The sequence below is a fragment of the Pseudophryne corroboree genome, chromosome 3 (genome assembly GCF_028390025.1).
Source record: "Pseudophryne corroboree isolate aPseCor3 chromosome 3, aPseCor3.hap2, whole genome shotgun sequence".
Lineage (NCBI taxonomy): Eukaryota > Metazoa > Chordata > Amphibia > Anura > Myobatrachidae > Pseudophryne > Pseudophryne corroboree.
This window is the reverse complement of record NC_086446.1, coordinates 644,482,403-644,500,883: the sequence shown is the minus strand read 5'-3', so window position 1 is coordinate 644,500,883 and position 18,481 is coordinate 644,482,403. Positions and strand designations below refer to the sequence as shown.

The window sequence follows — 18,481 nt, the reverse complement described above, 5'->3', positions numbered from 1 at the left end:
TTGCGAAACTCACCAAAACGTAAAAAATTCTTGGTTTCTGCTCTACCACTAAAGATGGACTACAAAGACCTATCTGAAATCTTTGTTTGCTCTTCAGTCTCAAAAACTTGTATGCTTCATCGATGTGATAAATGCCCAGGTCTGGAAGCAATTCAGAAAATATTTGAAAAACGTTTTCATGATAGTGACATGGATGATGAGGACACAATTGTTTATAAGCAGTGTGTCCACACTGACCAAAGTAAATTGGTTACAATCACTAGTACTGTGGAACAATTCTGTGCAGAAAATTATTAATTTGTGTGTCGGGATGCAATTCAAGGATTCCACTGGGACACTTCACAGGCAATACTTCATTCATCTGCTGTATATAGACAGAGCCACGCTCATCTATGTTGCGATGCGTGCGCATGGCATACGCATCGCAGCATAGTGCTAATGCGCTATGCTGTGACTGATCACAGATGGCGTTCGCTCCATAGGTTTCTGTTGGCGTGCATGCATTTGTGGGCACACTTGCCGCGAGGCAATGATTAGCGTGGCTACATCCAAACAAGGAAAAGATAATGTGATTGTTGACTCAACTTAAATTATGGACTCAAGTTATGTTTAAGTTTTACTTATATAGGGAAAGAGGGGATTGGGAAAACCACTGCACTAGATATGTATTGATTGTAATAAACTACGTGACCCCATATTATTTACTATTTCATATATTTGAATTGATTATGGGGGTGCTGCCACACTTTGTATTGTTGCCAATAGTAGAAACTGATTTAACAAAGGGGAAAAGGGATTGGTCTTGGGTGGCGCACAAATTTTTTTTTGGAATACATAAAATTTAACTTTTATTATGTTAATGTTAAAAGGCCTGTAACTGTGAAATATTAAAAACTAACATACAATGACAAAACAAAATGTGACATTTATTGTTAAAAATACACACTGCTCCCAGAGTGTCGTGTATTGCCAATAAATTCAATTGTTAGGTACTATGACCTTATCTGGTGCTATTGTGTGTAATACCTATGATTGATAAAATATAAATAAAGTTCATTTGCACACCCTGTATGCGTAGTAATGTGCTTCTTGTACCCAAGACCAATCCCTTTTCCCTTCGTTAAATCATGTTTAAGTTTTAAAATTTTATGATTTCTTGTGTTAATTATGTATACGGGACACAATTAATTGAATGTCAACTTCATTAATTTTTTTTCTTTACTATGAAAGAGTACCATGCTGATTTTTTGTGTGGTAATAATGTATACCTTTGTTAAAGCACATCAAAAAATGTTGGATATCTAATGTTGATTGAACCTAGCGTTTAAGTATTTTCGAAAAACATGCGTTTTTGCCGTAACTCGAAATGTAAGGCAAATAAAGTGATTTGGTTTGGATTTTTGGTTTCAGGAGGAAGAGTTACCTTAGGGTGCAAATTATGTATTGATTCCTTAATAAACAACGGTCATACTTCAAATAAACTGGATAAAGAAGCTGCGATTAGTAAATGTAATAAATTGAAAAATCAATATTTAATAAACAAATTGTCAGACAGTCGAGATATTTGGCACAAATAGTTTTCTTTGACATCCTCTTAATTAAGAAAAATTCATAAAAATCTGAGATGGGTGGTGGACACACCTGGTTGAACTGACATGGAATGACCCCACTCCATAACACTTGCTGCCATTGTTCCACTGTCCAGTCCAGTTTTTGCGCTCTTTACACCATTATAAGCACTGGAATGCATTCTTCTTTGGGATTAGAGCAGAAGTTCTCAAACGCAGTCCTCAAGGCACCCCAACGGTCCAGGTTTTAGGTATATCCATAGCTCAGCACAGATGGTTAAATCAAATTGACTGAGGTGCTAATTAAATCACCTGTGGCCAAGCATTGATATTTTTAAAACCTGGACCGTTGGGATGCCTTGAGGACCGCAATTGAGAACCATGGATTAGAGGTTTATGAGCAGCTGTTCTCCCATAATATCCAAATGCATGGGCTTCCCTATGAAGTGTTCTTGCCGAAACTTTCACATTAGTGGCCATTTTGCACTGTGCAATGGTATGATCCCTATTCTGTCGCAGCTCCCTGGATTGCACTCTCTGGTCCTTGGGTTGCAGTTTTGAGGTTCTTTCTGGCCAAGGTGCATTCCTGCAATGACTGTTGATCTTCCATGCATTAATGACAAAAGACACAGTGAATTTAGGCGCTTTCTTACATCAGCAATGCTTCTCACACTCATTCCACCAATTGATCCCCTTTTCAAACTCTGGTAGCTCCATACAGCAAGCTATTTCTTTAGCAAATTATCTAATCAGTGCCTCTCTACCCATTGTATACCTTCTCCAACACATGTCTGCTGCTAAAGAACACCAATTCGCTTGTACAGGGGCGTCCAATCATTTATGTCTACATAGTGTAATATAAATGGAGGAAGACCGACAATGTTGCCAACACCTGACTCAGTAACTAGGTGTGTGCAGAAGGGGCATTGTCCACAGTGCTCACCTAGTTAGAGCGCATACTTCCCCGACCCGCGGTACTGTTTGTACTGTAAGTCAGGATATACGGATCTTAATTTTTCAAAATATGCATTAAGTTTGAAGACAGGGTGTGAGTAGTGATTTTGTGTGTGTGTGTGTGTGTGTGTGTGTGTGTGTGTGTGTGTGTGTGTGTATATATATATATATATATATATACACAAATCCAATAGAAAAGCAGGAGCACTCACCAGTCTTCAAGGTAGCAAAAAGATTTTTATTCAGGTCATCAGTGCAGAATTCAGATCAACGTTTCGGTCTGTATGTAGACCTTTGTCAAGATGGTTACAGACTGAAAAGATCAACCTTATATACCCTCTATAGACCCACCCACCAGTTAATCAAAGCAACACCCCCACACCCCATAAAAAGACAACAATAGACATAACACAGATGTGCATAAAGCTTATAAAGAACAATAGATAAAATGCCAGTCATCACCCTACCTAAATCCAGTCATGTTAATGAACCACAGTGTTGTGTATATCATAGAAGACACATCGGTAAAGTGAACGCTCCGGCGTGCGTTCCACAGGCCTCCCCACTTCCTGCCCGTGGAGCGCATCAGCTGACCGGACGTCAGGCACTACCATGGTAACCGGGCGCCGAGGCCGGAAGGTAAAGGATCCGTATTATTCGCTTTTGGATATTAAAGAATCAAACTCCCACAGGTGATCAAAAAGGTGCTCAGTTATAGTGAGGATTATTGGGGATCCATGGTATATTATATAAGAAAAACATATGTTATTTTGTTACGTCTGTCAGGACTAATTCGTTGCAATGGCAACTAAATGCATTCATCAGATAACTAAGAACCAGACTGGATAGGCAGGGCAGAGCTGGAGTTTAAGGTGAATAATATAGTTAGTATGTGCATGCACACACAGACACATAAATACAGGTATGTATCCATGTGCACACACAGACAACCAGCATGACTGGATTAAATACATTATTATAATACCCATCAGAGAATAAAAATCTCTCTCTAAGTAAAAAATTCATACAGTTAAATTGTATATAGGAAGAGGACCATATCCAGGAATACAAAGAAAATGAAAAATGAAAAAAATAAAAATAAAAAAAAATGAAAAAAATGGAAAAACAGAAAAAACAAAAATAAAAAAATCGCAGATGAGCCACCATCACAGGTAAAAGGTAAAAAATGTTGAAGAATGAAAAAAGTCCAAAGTTAATCCAGGAAGATGCCATAGTGGATGCCATCATTTAGGCCACGTGGTCTTATAGTGTCTAGGCGGTGTATCCAAGCCGCCTCGCGTTTCAACAACAGTTTTGCCCGATCTCCTGCTCTTTTTAGTGGTGCCACTCTATCAATCACCATACTTTTCAAAGTCGCCAGAGGGTGACGGGCCTCATAGAAGTGTCTTGCCACTGGTTTATCAGAGTTACCATTCGTCAGAGCCTCTCTCACAGACAGACGATGGTTTGCCATCCTTTCGCGAAAAGGGCGAATTGTTTTGCCCACATAGACGAGGGAGCAAGGACATGTCAAGATGTAGACAACAAAATCAGATGTACAGCTCAGTCTATGTCGGATGAATATTTTGGCACCAGTATGCAGGTGATGAAAGTACTCTCCACTTGTCATGCTTCGACAAGTTGTACAATTAGTGCATCTGTAGCATCACATTTTTTTAGGTGCCAGCCACATATCCGAACCTGATTCAATAGGTCTGTCCGGCTGCATTAAAATGTCCTTCAAATTGCGTGCCCGTCTTAAGCTTAATAGGGGTTTATTCGGCAATCTCTTTGTTAGTATTGGATCTGTTTTGACCATTGGCCAATGTTTGTTAACCACCTTCCGTATAGCAGATCCTGCCGTGTTGAAGGTAGTCGAGACAACAAACGGATTTTTTTCGGATACCTTCTTCAGTGAGTGCCCTGCGTGGATTTTTTTAGCCTTATCAAGGCAAATCGTGATGGTATGATCAACATATCCCCTGGCCATGAATCTGTTTTTCATATCTTCCAACTGTATTACGGCTGGAAGCTAGATGGATTTTTGAACTTGGAACCACTAGCCCTCATGGTCTCAATGAGAAATTGAGTCTGAATATTTTTAAATAGTGGCCCCTTTCTTCCTACTTTTCCTGTTTCGCCCACTTCAGTACTCCATCCCTGTTTTCTTTCTCAGGGGATGCCCCCTGACCTATTACTGATACCTCAGTCAGAACCCCTATTTAATTTTCCTAAGGGGAACTATGTAGAAGCTTTACTTCATAAATTATTAATTGATCTGCACAGATATGTGGGGCCGTAGCGCTCCCATGCAGTTTGAGGTAGAGGTAGAGGGATTGCTTGAGTGTTCTTTATCAACATGCAGTATGCGCTCTTTAATACATTAATTATAATATTACATTTCTGCCTGACGTGTCAGTAGTGCCTGTATCCTCTTATCTCCGTTTGTTCACTATGGTAGTAGGGTACTATATGTTAACAACACTTCTCTTTTTCTATGCAGCGCCGTTCCCGGGCCGCCTGGCGTCCACGGTTACCATGGTAACCAGACGCGATACTGATGACGTCATCCAAGAGGGACCGGAAGTGAAGCAGCAGCCAGCGCGGCCGGGACGGCGTCTGCACACTAAGCGGGATTCTAGTGTATTTAAGGTATGCAATTGTCTTTACACACACTTTGTTCACTTTGACAAAGGGGTAATGTGACCCCGAAACGTTAGTCTTCTTTTGTGGAATACAATTCATCTGCACTTTAAAGTCTCCGAGTGCCGCCTCTTTTTTGCTGTTTGTGGATTGCCCTTGGAGGGCACCGGAGCGTATTTATAGAAGAAAGTGGGAGTGCCGGTCCGTGTGGATTATATATATATATATATATATATATATATATATATATATATACACACACACACACACACACACACACACATATATATATATTTACATATATATAATATATACATATACACACACACACACACACACACACACACACACACACACACACACACATAAATACAGTTGTGCTCATAAGTTTACATACCCTAGCAGAATTTGTGATTTTCTGGCCATTTGTCAGAGAATATGAATGATAACTTACAAACTTTTCTTTCACTCATAGGTTAGTGGTTGGGTGAAGCCATTAATTGTCAAACAACTGTGTTACTCTTTTTAAATCATAATGACAACAGAAGCTACCCAAATGACCCTGATCAAAAGTTAACATACCCTGGAGATTTTGGCCTGATAACATGCACACAAGTTGACACAAACGGGTTTGAATGGCTACTAAATGTAACCATCCTCACCTGTGATATGTTTGCTTGTAATCAGTGTGTGTGTGTATAAAAGGTCAGTGAGTTTCTGGACTCCTGAAAGACCCTTGCATCTTTCATCCAGTGCTGCACTGACGTGTCTGGATTCTGAGTCATGGGGAAAGCAAAAGAATTGTCAAAGGATCTGCGGGAAAAGGTAATTGAACTGTACAAAACAGGAAAGGGATATAAAAAGATATCCAAGCAAATGAGAATGCCAATCAGCAGTGTTCAAACTCTAATTAAGAAGTGGAAAAAAAAACTTATATATATATACACACACACATACATACATACATACATACATACATACACACACACATATATATACACATACATACATACATATACACACACACACTTGTATTATACTTTTACATTTAGACCTTAGGGCCCCCCTGTATTAAGTACCCCGGGCCTCCCGATACCTTAAACCAGCTCTGATTCCCCCTGCGCTTCCACTGCCCGTCCCATTCTACTGCGCTCCCGAGGCCTGACCCCTCTCTTGGCCTGCAGCGCAGTGTACAGAGGGAGCGCTGGGTCAGGAGCCGGCAGCAGCACAGCCACAGGAAGAAGGAGAAATAATGTAAGTGGATGCCCACACACTACACTACATTACACTAAAGTACACGACACTAAAGTACACTACACTACATTACAGCCTAAGGATAGGGGGGCTGTAAGGTGCTCCACCTGCCGTAATGTGTAAAAAGGGGACGCAGGCTGTCGTAATGTGTAAAAAGGGGACGCAGGCTGCCGTAATGTGTAAAAAGGGGACGCAGGCTGCCGTAATGTGTAAAAAGGGGACACTGGCTGCCGGAATGTGGAAAAAGGGGGACTGGCTGCCGGAATGTGTAAAAAGGGGATGCTGTCTGCCGTAATGTGTAAAAGGGTCTATGCCTGGTGTAGTGGCGCTACTGTGCGGCGTAATCTGAATAATGGAGACTACTATGCACCGTAATATGAATTGGTATTATTTTGTGGCCACACCCCTTTTCCATGAAGCCACCCCTCTATACTTTTCACATGCGCCTGCGCACACTGCCCCTATTTTACATAAAGGGGGGGGGGGGGGGGCGCTGATGCGGTTTCTTGCACACAGCGCCAAAATGTCTAGTTACAGCACTGCCTGACTGTCTTTAGATCTCTACAACATCTAGAGCAGAGGTTCTCAAACTCGGTCCTCGGGGGCCCACACAGTGCATGTTTTGCAGGTAACCCAGCCGGAGCACAGGTGTATTAATTACTCACTGACACATTTTAAAAGGTCTGCAGGTGGAGCTAATTATTTCACTTGCGATTCTGTGAGGAGACCTGCAAAACATGCACTGTGTGGGCCCCCGAGGACAGAGTTTGAGAAACTCTGATCTAGATCATCTTTTACATATCCATCACCTCTCCCCATTCCATACCGCCAATATATGCATACAAAATGGCAGTCACCGACTGCTGCTTAGTATTGGTGGCTGATAATGCTGCTGCCTTACAGCAGCATGAACCGCTGTCCAGCACTAGCAGCTACAAGTGTTCAGCTGTCTAATGTAGAAATTGTTCTGCACACCTTTTACAGTGTAAGCTCATTTGGGCAATGCCATCATTACCTTCCGTTTAATGTCACTGTATGGTGGCATGCTAAAATGAAGGGGGAAGCACAATCACTACTGCAATACATGGAACACGCATGTACAGTGTGATATGTTGAGAAATCCTCTCACTAGTATAGCTAAAATGAGAAGGCTCAGAGAGGGCTATTTACTAGCTTAGAAGCAAAAGGTATAAATCTGCACAAAACCCATAGAAAAACATTTACTTTAATAATGGTCTTAATGCTTGCACAAGATACAGAATTGAAAAGAAGAAGCATGAATAAGAAAGCAACAGGAATATATTTGAACATAGAAACTTGTTTGTGCTATTTTTCTACTATCCCTTTAACAAGTCACTATTAGCACATACAGATGCCGATACAGTCATTTAGGGGGCGATTCAATTGTTGCTTGTGTGCCCGCTACTAGAGGGAGCCCAGCAGCAGCAATTCAATTGTTCTGCTGTTCGGGCGCAAGTTCAGCAGATGCAGACATATTTGCTCGTAGCCCTTCCAGGTTGGCGAGCAGAAATGTGCAAAAGGTACCTTGTTTGGATGCCCAAACAGCACTTTTTGTGTTGCGGGCAGGACTTAGGTCTTGTTTAGCGGCTTTGCACTGTTAAACGCAGTGCTTTTGAGCATGTCAGAAGTAAGGGGCACCTGATCCGAACAATAATTGAATTACTCTGACTGGAGCTCAAAAAACCAATTGAATCACCCATTTAGTGTCTTGAGAACTCATTGATACATTTATCCCTTAGAAAGAGAGAGTGATAGAGAGAGGACACAACCTCTGTTACTGTGAGAGCTGGCTAATGAGAACGGAACATTAGAGAGACCACACCTTGGTCTGGGACAGCCCCATTTGACTCATGGGAGAAATACAGCTTTTTCCTATTTTCTTAAATTGTTATATAAAAGTTGTTATTGTGTCTGCAATCAGTGGGAACTTCTCTATTTTATGTAATAACAGCTTAGGGGGAAACAAAAATTGAAACCACCATTATCCGAATAAAACACAAACCTAAAAACGGTCTCAAGCTGTGCAGTACAACTATTAATCTGTGGTTACGTATCCATGCTACAAATGTCTGTGGGGTTAAAGCATGTTAAACTACAATAAGAGCAGAAGACTACTGGCGAGGCTCTGCACAGTTTATAGAACGGATTTACGGGAGGTAACCGTTCATTGTTTTACATAAAAGTGATAATGTACTCAATTGTTACTTATCTAAATACAATTTCACATAAAACACAAAGATGCCCAATGATCATTAAGGTAATAAAACAAGTAAAATAGCTCTGATAGCCCCTGCAATATTAAAAGCAGTAAACGGATAAAGTACAGCTATAACCATATACACTGTGGATCTAGCAGTGGCACGCCAGGTCCCATGCGACCTCATCGTCTTCACTCAAAATGTGCATCTTTGCATAAATACTTAGAACTGGGAGTGACAAAACTACTTTACTAGCTTGTACTGTGATCAATATGATGTGCGACATTTGTATAGCCATGTGCGACTGTGTCTGAATCTGTATGTGAAGTGCTGTGCAGCGGCTGATTCTCAAGCCTGCTCAGTTGTGCTTCATCTGCAACTTTGTTCCTGTTTAACACTAAGGGGTTTATTTACTAAGCCCTGGATGGAGATGAAATCGCTGGAGATACAGTAAAGTACCAGCCAATCTGCTCCTATCTGTCATTTTTCAAACACAGCCTGTGGCAAAGCAGTTAGGAGCCAATTGGCTGGTACTTTATCTTCAGCGACTTTATCTTCATCCAAGTCTTAGTAAATAGACCCCTAATTCCTGTGCAGTTAGAGTTGCAGGCCAGCGTCCCTAGTACTCCGAGTGTTGTTTTGCTGCGTCTGAAATGCGAATAGGATGCAAAATGTAAAACAAACAGTATGATAGCCTCTCGGAGTGTCTCCGTTGTGCTGGGCATCTCACATCGTATGACATATGGATGCCAAGTGTAAGAGGACACATTTGTATGCTCTTCTGTCGGTTTTGTTAGGGCAGAAATGTCCTACATATCTACACTGTTCAGCATAGGATGGTATCAGGATGTTGGCGGTCAGAATACAGACATCTCCATCCTCAAACGCAGGGTCCCTGTTTGGTAAGTGTTCTAACTATAGCCCTCCCTTCCCACTGTCTGACCCTAACCCCCCACAGTCTAACCCTCCCTCCCTGCAGCCAAACACTAACCCTCCCTTCTTGGTGCCTACACATAACCCCTCCCCCCCTCACCCGGTATTCCGACTGCCAGCATAACAACCACCAGTATGCTGACCAGATCCCTTCAGCATCTGGTTAGAATTTAAATGGGGAAAATCATGATGCATATTATGGGGTATATGCAATTCACGGCGAATCGCGGCAAATTATCGCCGTTTTTTAATTCGACACAATTCGACAGGTGAATTCCGGCAGGTGGCTGCCGGAATTCACCATATTCAATGAAAAACGGATTCGACATTCCCGCGGGCGAAAAACGGCCGATTTGACGGATTTTGCCGCAATTTTAAAAAACGGGAAAACGGGAAAAAATGGCGTGGGGTCCCCCCTCCAAAGCATAACCAGCCTCAGGCTCTTCGAGCTGGTCCTGGTTCTAAAAATGCGGGGAAAAATTTGACAGAGGATCCCCCGTATTTTTAAAACCAGCACCGGGCTCTGCGCCTGATGCTGGTGCAAAAAATACGGGGGACAAAAAGAGTAGGGGTCCCCCGTATTTTTCACACCAGCATCGGGCTCCACTAGCTGGACAGATAATGCCACAGCCGGGGGTCACTTTTATACAGTGCCCTGCGGCCGTGGCATTAAATATCCAACTAGTCACCCCTGGCCGGGGTACCCTGGGGGAGTGGGTACCCCTTCAATCAAGGGGTCCCCCCCCCCCAGCCACCCGAGGGCCAGGGGTGAAGCACGAGGCTGTCCCCTCCATCCAATGGCTGCGGATGGGAGGCTGATAGCCTTGAGAAAAATGACAAGAATATTGTTTTTTCCAGTAGTACTACAAGTCCCAGCAAGCCTCCCCCGCAAGCTGGTACTTGGAGAACCACAAGTACCAGCATGCGGGAGAAAAACGGGCCCGCTGGTACCTGTAGTACTACTGGAAAAAAAATACCCAAATAAAAACAGGACACACACACTGTGACTTGTACAACTTTATTACATACTGCCGACACACACATACTTACCTATGTTGACACGAAGCAGTCGGTCCTCTTCTCCAAGTAGAATCCACGGATACCCGAAAATAAAAGATAATTATACTCACCTTCCAGCGTCCAGAGATACATCCACGTCCAGAAAATAATCCAGGTACTTGGCAAAAAAACAAAACGCAATGACCCGATCCTGCGGACTGAAAGGGGTCCCATATTCACACATGAGACACCTTTCCCCGAATGTGCCGGGACCCCACGTGACTCCTGTCAGAGGTCCCTTCAGCCAATCAGGAAGCGCTACTACGTGGCGCTCACCTGATTGGCTGTGCGCTGTCTGTGCTGTGACAGCGCATCGCAAAGCCTCTCCATTATATTCAATGGTGGGAACTTTGCCGTCAGCGGGGGGGTTACACGCGGTCAGCCGCTGACCGGCGGGTGACCCCACCGCTAGCCGCAAAGTTCCCACCATTGAAAGTAATGGAGAGGCTTTGCGATGCGCTGTCAGCTCAGACGCGCACAGAGCCAATCAGCAGAGTGCAAGGACGTTGCACTCGCTCATTGGCTGAAGAGACCTTTCTGTGACAGCTGTCACATAGAGGTCGATGCATTCGGGGAAAGGTGTCTCATGTGTGAATATGGGACCCCTTTCAGTCCGCTGGCACGGGTATTTGCGTTTTGTTTTTTTGCCAAGTACCTGGATTATTTTCTGGACGTGGATGTATCTCTGGACGCTGGAAGGCGAGTATAATTATCTTTTATTTTCAGGTATCCGTGGATTCTACTTGGAGAAGAGGACCGACTGCTTCGTGTCAACATAGGTAAGTATGTGTGTGTCGGCAGTATGTAATAAAGTTGTACAAGTCACGGTGTGTGTGTCCTGTTTTTATTTGGGTATTTTTTTTCCAGTAGTACTACAGGTACCAGCGGGCCCGTTTTTCTCCCGCATGCTGGTACTTGTGGTTCTCCAAGTACCAGCTTGCGGGGGAGGCTTGCTGGGACTTGTAGTACTACTGGAAAAAACAATTTTCTTGTCATTTTTCTCAAGGCTATCAGCCTCCCATCCGCAGCCCTTGGATGGGGGGGGACAGCCTCGGGCTTCACCCCTGGCCCTTGGGTGGCTGGGGGGGGGGACCCCTTGATTGAAGGGGTCCCCACTCCCCCAGGGTACCCCGGCCAGGGGTGACTAGTTGGATATTTAATGCCACGGCCGCAGGGCGCTGTATAAAAGTGACCCCCGGCTGTGGCATTAACTGTCCAGCTAGTGGAGCCCGATGCTGGTGTATAAAATACGGGGGACCCCTACTCTTTTTGTCCCCCGTATTTTTTGCACCAGCATCAGGCGCAGAGCCCGGTGCTGGTTTTAAAAATACGGGGGAACCCCTGTCAATTTTTCCCCCGCATTTTTAGAACCAGGACCAGCCTGAAGAGCCCGAGGCTGGTTATGCTTTGGAGGGGGGACCCCACGCCATTTTTTTCAGGGATTTTACCATTCCATCCAAAAAAATAATAATTTATTTTTAAAAATATATAAATAATACTTGTGCCTCCAAAAAAGACAAACCAAGTACCTAATTCCTTCTAATATAAATAGATATGATATTACCAAGAAAAAAAAACACAAAAAAAACATGTTTTAAATTTTTTTTATTAGTTTCACCCTCCAAAGTGTGTCGGATTGAAAATGACGAATTTACTGTCTAAAAGCACTGTTGTCGAATTTCCAAACTTCCATTGAATAGGCTTTGGTCGAATTGCAGCATGTGTATCATTGCAAAAAAGTCGAATTTGTCAAAATTCGAATTTCAAAAAGTCGAATTTTGAAAGTCCGTTTTTTTGTCGAAAAGTACTGAATTGCATTGTCGAATTTTTTTTTTTTTGGCGAAAAATTCCCGAAATTCGACAATTTCGGGAATTCGACCGCAATTGCATATACCCCTAAAGGTTTACTATAGAATTGCAAGAAAACAATAAAGTTGCTGCTAAATTAAATACACTCAAAACCCTACAGTACATTTGTCATTATTAAACTTGCACTGTCCTAGAAGATAGCAGAGGGGGCACTAGTCTATATATTTTGCACTGGGTGCTTACAATTTTGTGACTTACTTTAAGGTCTAATGATGACAGGAGTGAAGTCACAGGTGTCTATTACAATATTTCTATTTTCTATGGCCTGATTTACAAAAGTGTTTTTTTCTGATCAAGCTTGATTACTGTTCCCGTGAGTAAGGACATTCCATACCTTAGTGATTTTACCCAGTACTAGACCTTAACTGTTGCACAATACAAGTGATTGGAGATGTCTGGCGCCTCTTTATGAAGCCACAGTATCCTAGCCCATAGAGTTTTTCAATCTCAACCTGGGGCTACAGTTATACCCATCACATATACCTGGTTACTCTTCTCTGCCTGGTTGTTTCTGTTGGAGTCTGGGAAATGTATGTGGCAACCAGTTTCCTCCATCACCTTCTTGATGTTATTTCCCCCTTTCCCAATAACATGCGAGTGCTCAGTGTGGGAGACGTCCATCTTTAATGTGACCCGGTTACTCTAGAAGAGAGAAGGAGCAGATGGAATATCATTGAAAGAAATGTTACAGTTTAACCCCTATGGACATTTCCAAGTAAAACACTCAATCTACCTTATCTGTATTAAAGGAAAGGTTTCTATACATGTAGTATATACAGTAAAGATATCAAGTATAAAACTATTCGACATCTAAATCAATAAGACAAATGCATACCGTAAGAGCCTGCTTTGTAAATTCATCCAAACATAGGGCATGTACTCTCAAACGGGATGTAGTTGTGTGACCGGCGGTCTCAATACTGATGGCTACATCCTGCCCCCTCACAATCCCGACAAGCGGCATGCTAATAGAGACTAATTCCACTCGTGGGTGTCCACCATGGGAATAGAACATGTAGCAAGCGCAGCTCGCTACCAAGCCCGCAGCATTGTGAGCACAGAGTGGCAAGTGCAGTGAGCCCGCAAGAGGCTTCATTGCACTCACTCTCCCCTCGCCGCGCATCTAAATGCCGGGATACCATCGCCTGTATGGTGACCGGCGGTTGATACCAACCCCTCTCAAACAGTAAGCTGAATGTAGGGGGCTCTGTGCACTATCCAGTACATGCTTTTAGAAAGAAACAGACAACTCAGAGAAACCGTCACACACTAATATGTTCAATAGACGGATACTGAAGAAGTCACTTTATGGCACAGGCGGAATTTGATCAAAGATGTAGGCTATAAATTTGTTGACCTGGACAAAGTTTACAATTGTGATATTGTAATGTACCAAAATAAGACAGCAACAGAACATACTGTAGTGAGGTACGATTTGTACACATATGTGTTCTAATACACTGTTGCTGTAGTTGCACCAAACTGCCCTTCTCAGCGTACCAGGTCCCATGTGCCATACATTAATCAGTGCAGTCTCATGGAGTGGTTTCGTCACATCGTGCTGTGACTAAGACGCAATGTTACGTGATAAAGATGCTCATCATGGCCTGGCGTCTCGCGCCACATGTCTTATTGAGGCTAGGTGTATTAGGACACATCTGTAGCGCAACTTTAGTTTTGCAGATTGAAAGATTAAACATTACGTTATATTTTACTAAGGTGCCTTTCCTCAGTGCCAGAGTGCCAGCTGCTGTTTTGTCGATGCCCTAAAGGTTTAGTTGTACAGAAGGATGCACTGGACACATGGGGAAAATCACAGCCCCACCCCATGCTATGGCTAGCGGGAGGAACAATTTAGCAACATTTGCAAGATATTAGAGCAGTTTTAAAATGTGAAATAAAGAACACATTATATAAAATACATTTACTGTGCTTTTTGGCAAGTGCAGCAATTAACCCACAAGAGTTGTTATCGGGAATCATCTGTATTTAATCTAAAACTAATTGTAAATCTTACCAAATGATTTCATACCCATCTAGGGAAAGCACTAAATGAATTTGGAATAATTGTCGTTCCATTTATAAGTGTCTAAATATTGGCGAAAAAAATGGTAAAAATAAAAGAGAAATAACAAAGACTGGGCAAATATTGTAGATGCTTATCAAAGATACAATTGAAAAAGCAAAATGCTGCATAGAACTAAATCAGCAATCATTCAACTTTCCAAGAAAAATATTCCCAGAATTCCCTGGATATATATTCCCAAGTCAGCAGGTGTCTCACGCACTGTATTAAAGAATGCTTAACTAGGATCCTTGTCTTTTCTTAACAGCAAAACAGGAAAATTATAATACAAATATTTTCTCTTACGTCCTAGAGGATACTGGGGTCCATATAGTACCATGGGGATGTACCAAAGCTCCCAAACTGGGTGGGAGAGTGCTGAAGTTCCTACAGAACTGATTGACCAAACTGAAGGTCCTCAGAGGCCAAAGTATCAAACTTGTAGAACTTAGCAAACGTGTTCAAACCTGACCAAGTAGCTGCTCGGCAGAGCTGTAAAGCCGAAACAACCCGGGCAGCCCCAGGAAGGACCCACCAACTGAGTGGAGTGGGCCTGTACAGATTTTGGACGTGGCAAACTTGCCGTGGAATAAGCATGCTGGATAGTAAGTTTGATCCAGCATGCAATAGTCTGCTTAGAAGCAGGACACCCATTATTATTGGGATCATAAAGAACAAACAGCGAGTCCTTCTTTCTGTGATGAGCTGTTCTATTCGCATACACCTTCAAAGCCCTCACAACATCCAAAGACTTTGAAGTAGCAGAGGTGTCGGTGACAACCGACACCATAATAGGTTGGTTGATGTGAAATGCAGACACCACCTTAGGAAGAAATTGCTGACGAATTCTGAGTTCAGCTCTGTCCTCATGGAAAATAAAATAGGGACTTTTGTGAGACAAAGCTCCCAGCTCAGACACACATCTTGCTGAAGCCAAGGCCAACACTGTGACATTTGTCTGCTTTGAAGCAGGACACTCAATTTTATTGGGATCACATAGGACAAAGAGAGAGTTGGATTTCCTGTGACGAGCGGTCCTCTTTATGTATACCTTCAAAGCTCTCACAACATCCTAAGACTTTGAAGTAGTGGAAGTGTCGGTGATAACTGGAACCACAATAGGTTGGTTGATGAGTTCAGCTCTGTCCTCATGGAAAATTAAATATGGGCTTTTGTGAGACAAAGCCCCCAGTTCCAACACACGTCTTGCTGAAGCCAAGGAACACAGTGTCTTCCATGCAAGATATTTTATGTCCACCTCCTGTAATGGCTCAAACCAGTCCAATTGGAGAAAATGCAGCACCACATTGAGATCCCAAGGTGCCGTGGGAGGCACGAAGGGAGGTTGGATGTCTAGAACACCTTTCAAGAACGTGTGGACCTCAGGGAGAAGCCAAATGTTTCTGAAAGAAAGTGGACAAGGCCGAAATCTGGACTTTTATGGAGCCCAGACGTAGGCCCACATCCACTCCAGCTTGTAGAAAAAGCAGGAAACATTCAGATGGCCCTGAGTTCCAGAATGTTGATTGGAAGGACGACCTCCTGACTTGACCATCTTCCTTGAAACTGCACCCCCTGAGTGACTGCTCCCCAACCCGAGGGCTTGTGTCTGTGGCTAGCAGAATCCAGTTCTGAATTTCGAACCTCCAACCCTCGAGGTGAGACGTCTGTAGCCACCACAGAAGGAAGATCCTGGCTTTTGGCGACAGACTGATCCTCTAGTGCATGTCAAGGTGCGATCAGGACCATTTGTCCAACAGATCGAGCTTGAAGGGTCTTGCGTGAAATCTTCTGTATTGAAGAGCCTTTTAAGAGGCCACCATTTTCCCCAGAAGGCGAATGCACAGATGCACCGATATCCAGGTTGGCTTCAGGACATCCCCAACCATCAACTGAATTACTAATGCCTTTTACAACGGAAAGAACACCTTTTGCAACTCTGTATCCAGTATCATTCCCAGGAATGCAAGCCTTCGTGTTGGCTCTAGGTGAGATTTCGGAAGGTTCAGAATCCACCCATGATCCTGGAGAAGTTTGGTTGAGAGAGCAATTCTGTCCAGCAACCTTTCCCTGGATGGTGCTTTTATCAGGAAATCATCCAGGTACGGAATTATGTTCCCTTCCTGTTTGCGGAGTAGAAACATCATCTCTGCCATCACTTTGGTGTACACCCTCGGTGCCGTGGAGAGACCAAATGGTAGGGCCTGGAACTGGTAGTGACAGTCCTGCAGTGCAAACCGTAGATAAACCTGATGAGGCGGCCAGATCGGAATATGAAGGTAAGCATCCTTGATATCCAGAGACACTAGGAATTCCCCCTCCTCCAGACCTGAGATCACCGCTCTCAGAGACTCCATCTTGAATTTGTACACTCGTAAGTAAGGGTTCAATGACTTGAGGTTCAAAATCGGTCTTACCGAACCGTCCGGTTTCTACACTACTGTACAAACAAGCTGGAATAATTGTACCCCTTGTTTAATTGATGAGGTGGAGCTGGAACAATGACGTAAGTCTGTACCAGTGTTTGGAAGGCATGTTGTAAACTTATACTTGCCTCTTGTGAAACTGGCAAGCCTGATTTGAAGAATCTGTGAGATGGGAGCTCTTGGAAATCCAGTCTGTAGCCCTGGGAAATAAGATTTATGACCCAGGGATCCTGGCACGAATTTGTCCAGATCTGACTGAAGTAGTGTAGGCATGCTCCCACCTGACAGCCTTCCAGGCACTGCAGGCCACCGTCATGCTGAAATCTTTGATGAAGCAGAGCCTGAGCTCTGTTCCTGAGCACCTGCTGTTGCTGTTTACGTGGTTTACCTCTTGCGCCATTAGAGAATGTAAAAGTACCTCTGGATTTGCCCTTGAACTTGGCCGTCTGAAAGGACTGTAACTTAGAAGCTGAATAAGTCTTCGTGGTTGGGGGGGGGGGGGGCTGTGGAAGGAAGATACGTAGACTTACCCACAGTAGCTGCGGAGATCCATTTGTCTAACTCATCTCCAAACAAGGCCTCTCCTGTGAATGGTAGGCCTTCTACCCCTTTCCTGGAATCCGCATCAGCAGTCCACTGGTGTAGCCACAAGCCTCTGCCGACATTGCTATAGCGGTGGTGCATGCGTTAAGCACTCCTATTTCCTTTATGGCTTCCACCATAAAGTTCGCAAAGTCCTGTATATGCTGCAGGAGTAAGACAACATCCCCCCCTAGATAAGGAATCCAACCCCATCAATTAGGCATTTAGCAATGGCTTTAGTGATTCACGTACATGCAACAGTGGGTCTTTGGGCCACCCCAGCAGCTGTGTACAATGATTTGAGTGTAGTCTCAATTTTACGATCAGCCGTGTCTTTCAGGGAGGCTGCACCAAGAACAAGCAATACAATTTTACGTGACAGCCTAGAGACTGATGCGTCCACTATCAGTGGATTTTCCCATTTTTTTCCTATCCTCCAGAGAAAAAGGAAAAGAGGAGAGCAACCTTTTAGGGATCTGAAGCTTCTTTTTAGGATTAACCCATGATTCTTCGAACAGGGTATTCAATTCCTGTGATGCAGGAAAAGTGACTGAGGGCTTCTTTTTTACATTAAAATAAGATTCCTCATTCTCTTCTGACACCTTATCGGGATTATGCAGAACATCGCTGATAGCCTCTATAAGAGCCTCTATTCCCTGAGACAGAGCTGCATCCGCCCCCCTCTGAGTCCACCTCTCCCTCCTCCATGTCTGACCTGTCAGCGTCAGATTGCAGGATATGGGCCAGAGATCACTTTTGCGGACAAATGGGAGGTGACTGAGACGCTGTTTTGGGGACTGAGCCTCTGTTCATAAACTCATCCACAGTTTATTTTAAGTATTGTCTCTCTTTCTCATCACAGGACAATTTTTTAGAAAGAGATGAGATCATTTCCTTAAGAGAATTAAC

General features: G+C 43.4%; 1 protein-coding gene across 2 annotated transcripts in view; it reads right to left on the bottom strand.

The window, feature by feature from the left end:
• The window catches only part of BICC1 (BicC family RNA binding protein 1), a 420,840-nt gene that overhangs the window by 71,938 nt on the left and 330,421 nt on the right, over positions 1-18,481 (bottom strand). For both annotated transcript variants that reach the window (XM_063961749.1, XM_063961748.1), the window contains exon 5: positions 12,983-13,141. In XM_063961749.1, coding sequence (XP_063817819.1) covers positions 12,983-13,141 — 159 coding nt within the window. The remainder of the gene's footprint in view (positions 1-12,982; positions 13,142-18,481) is intronic.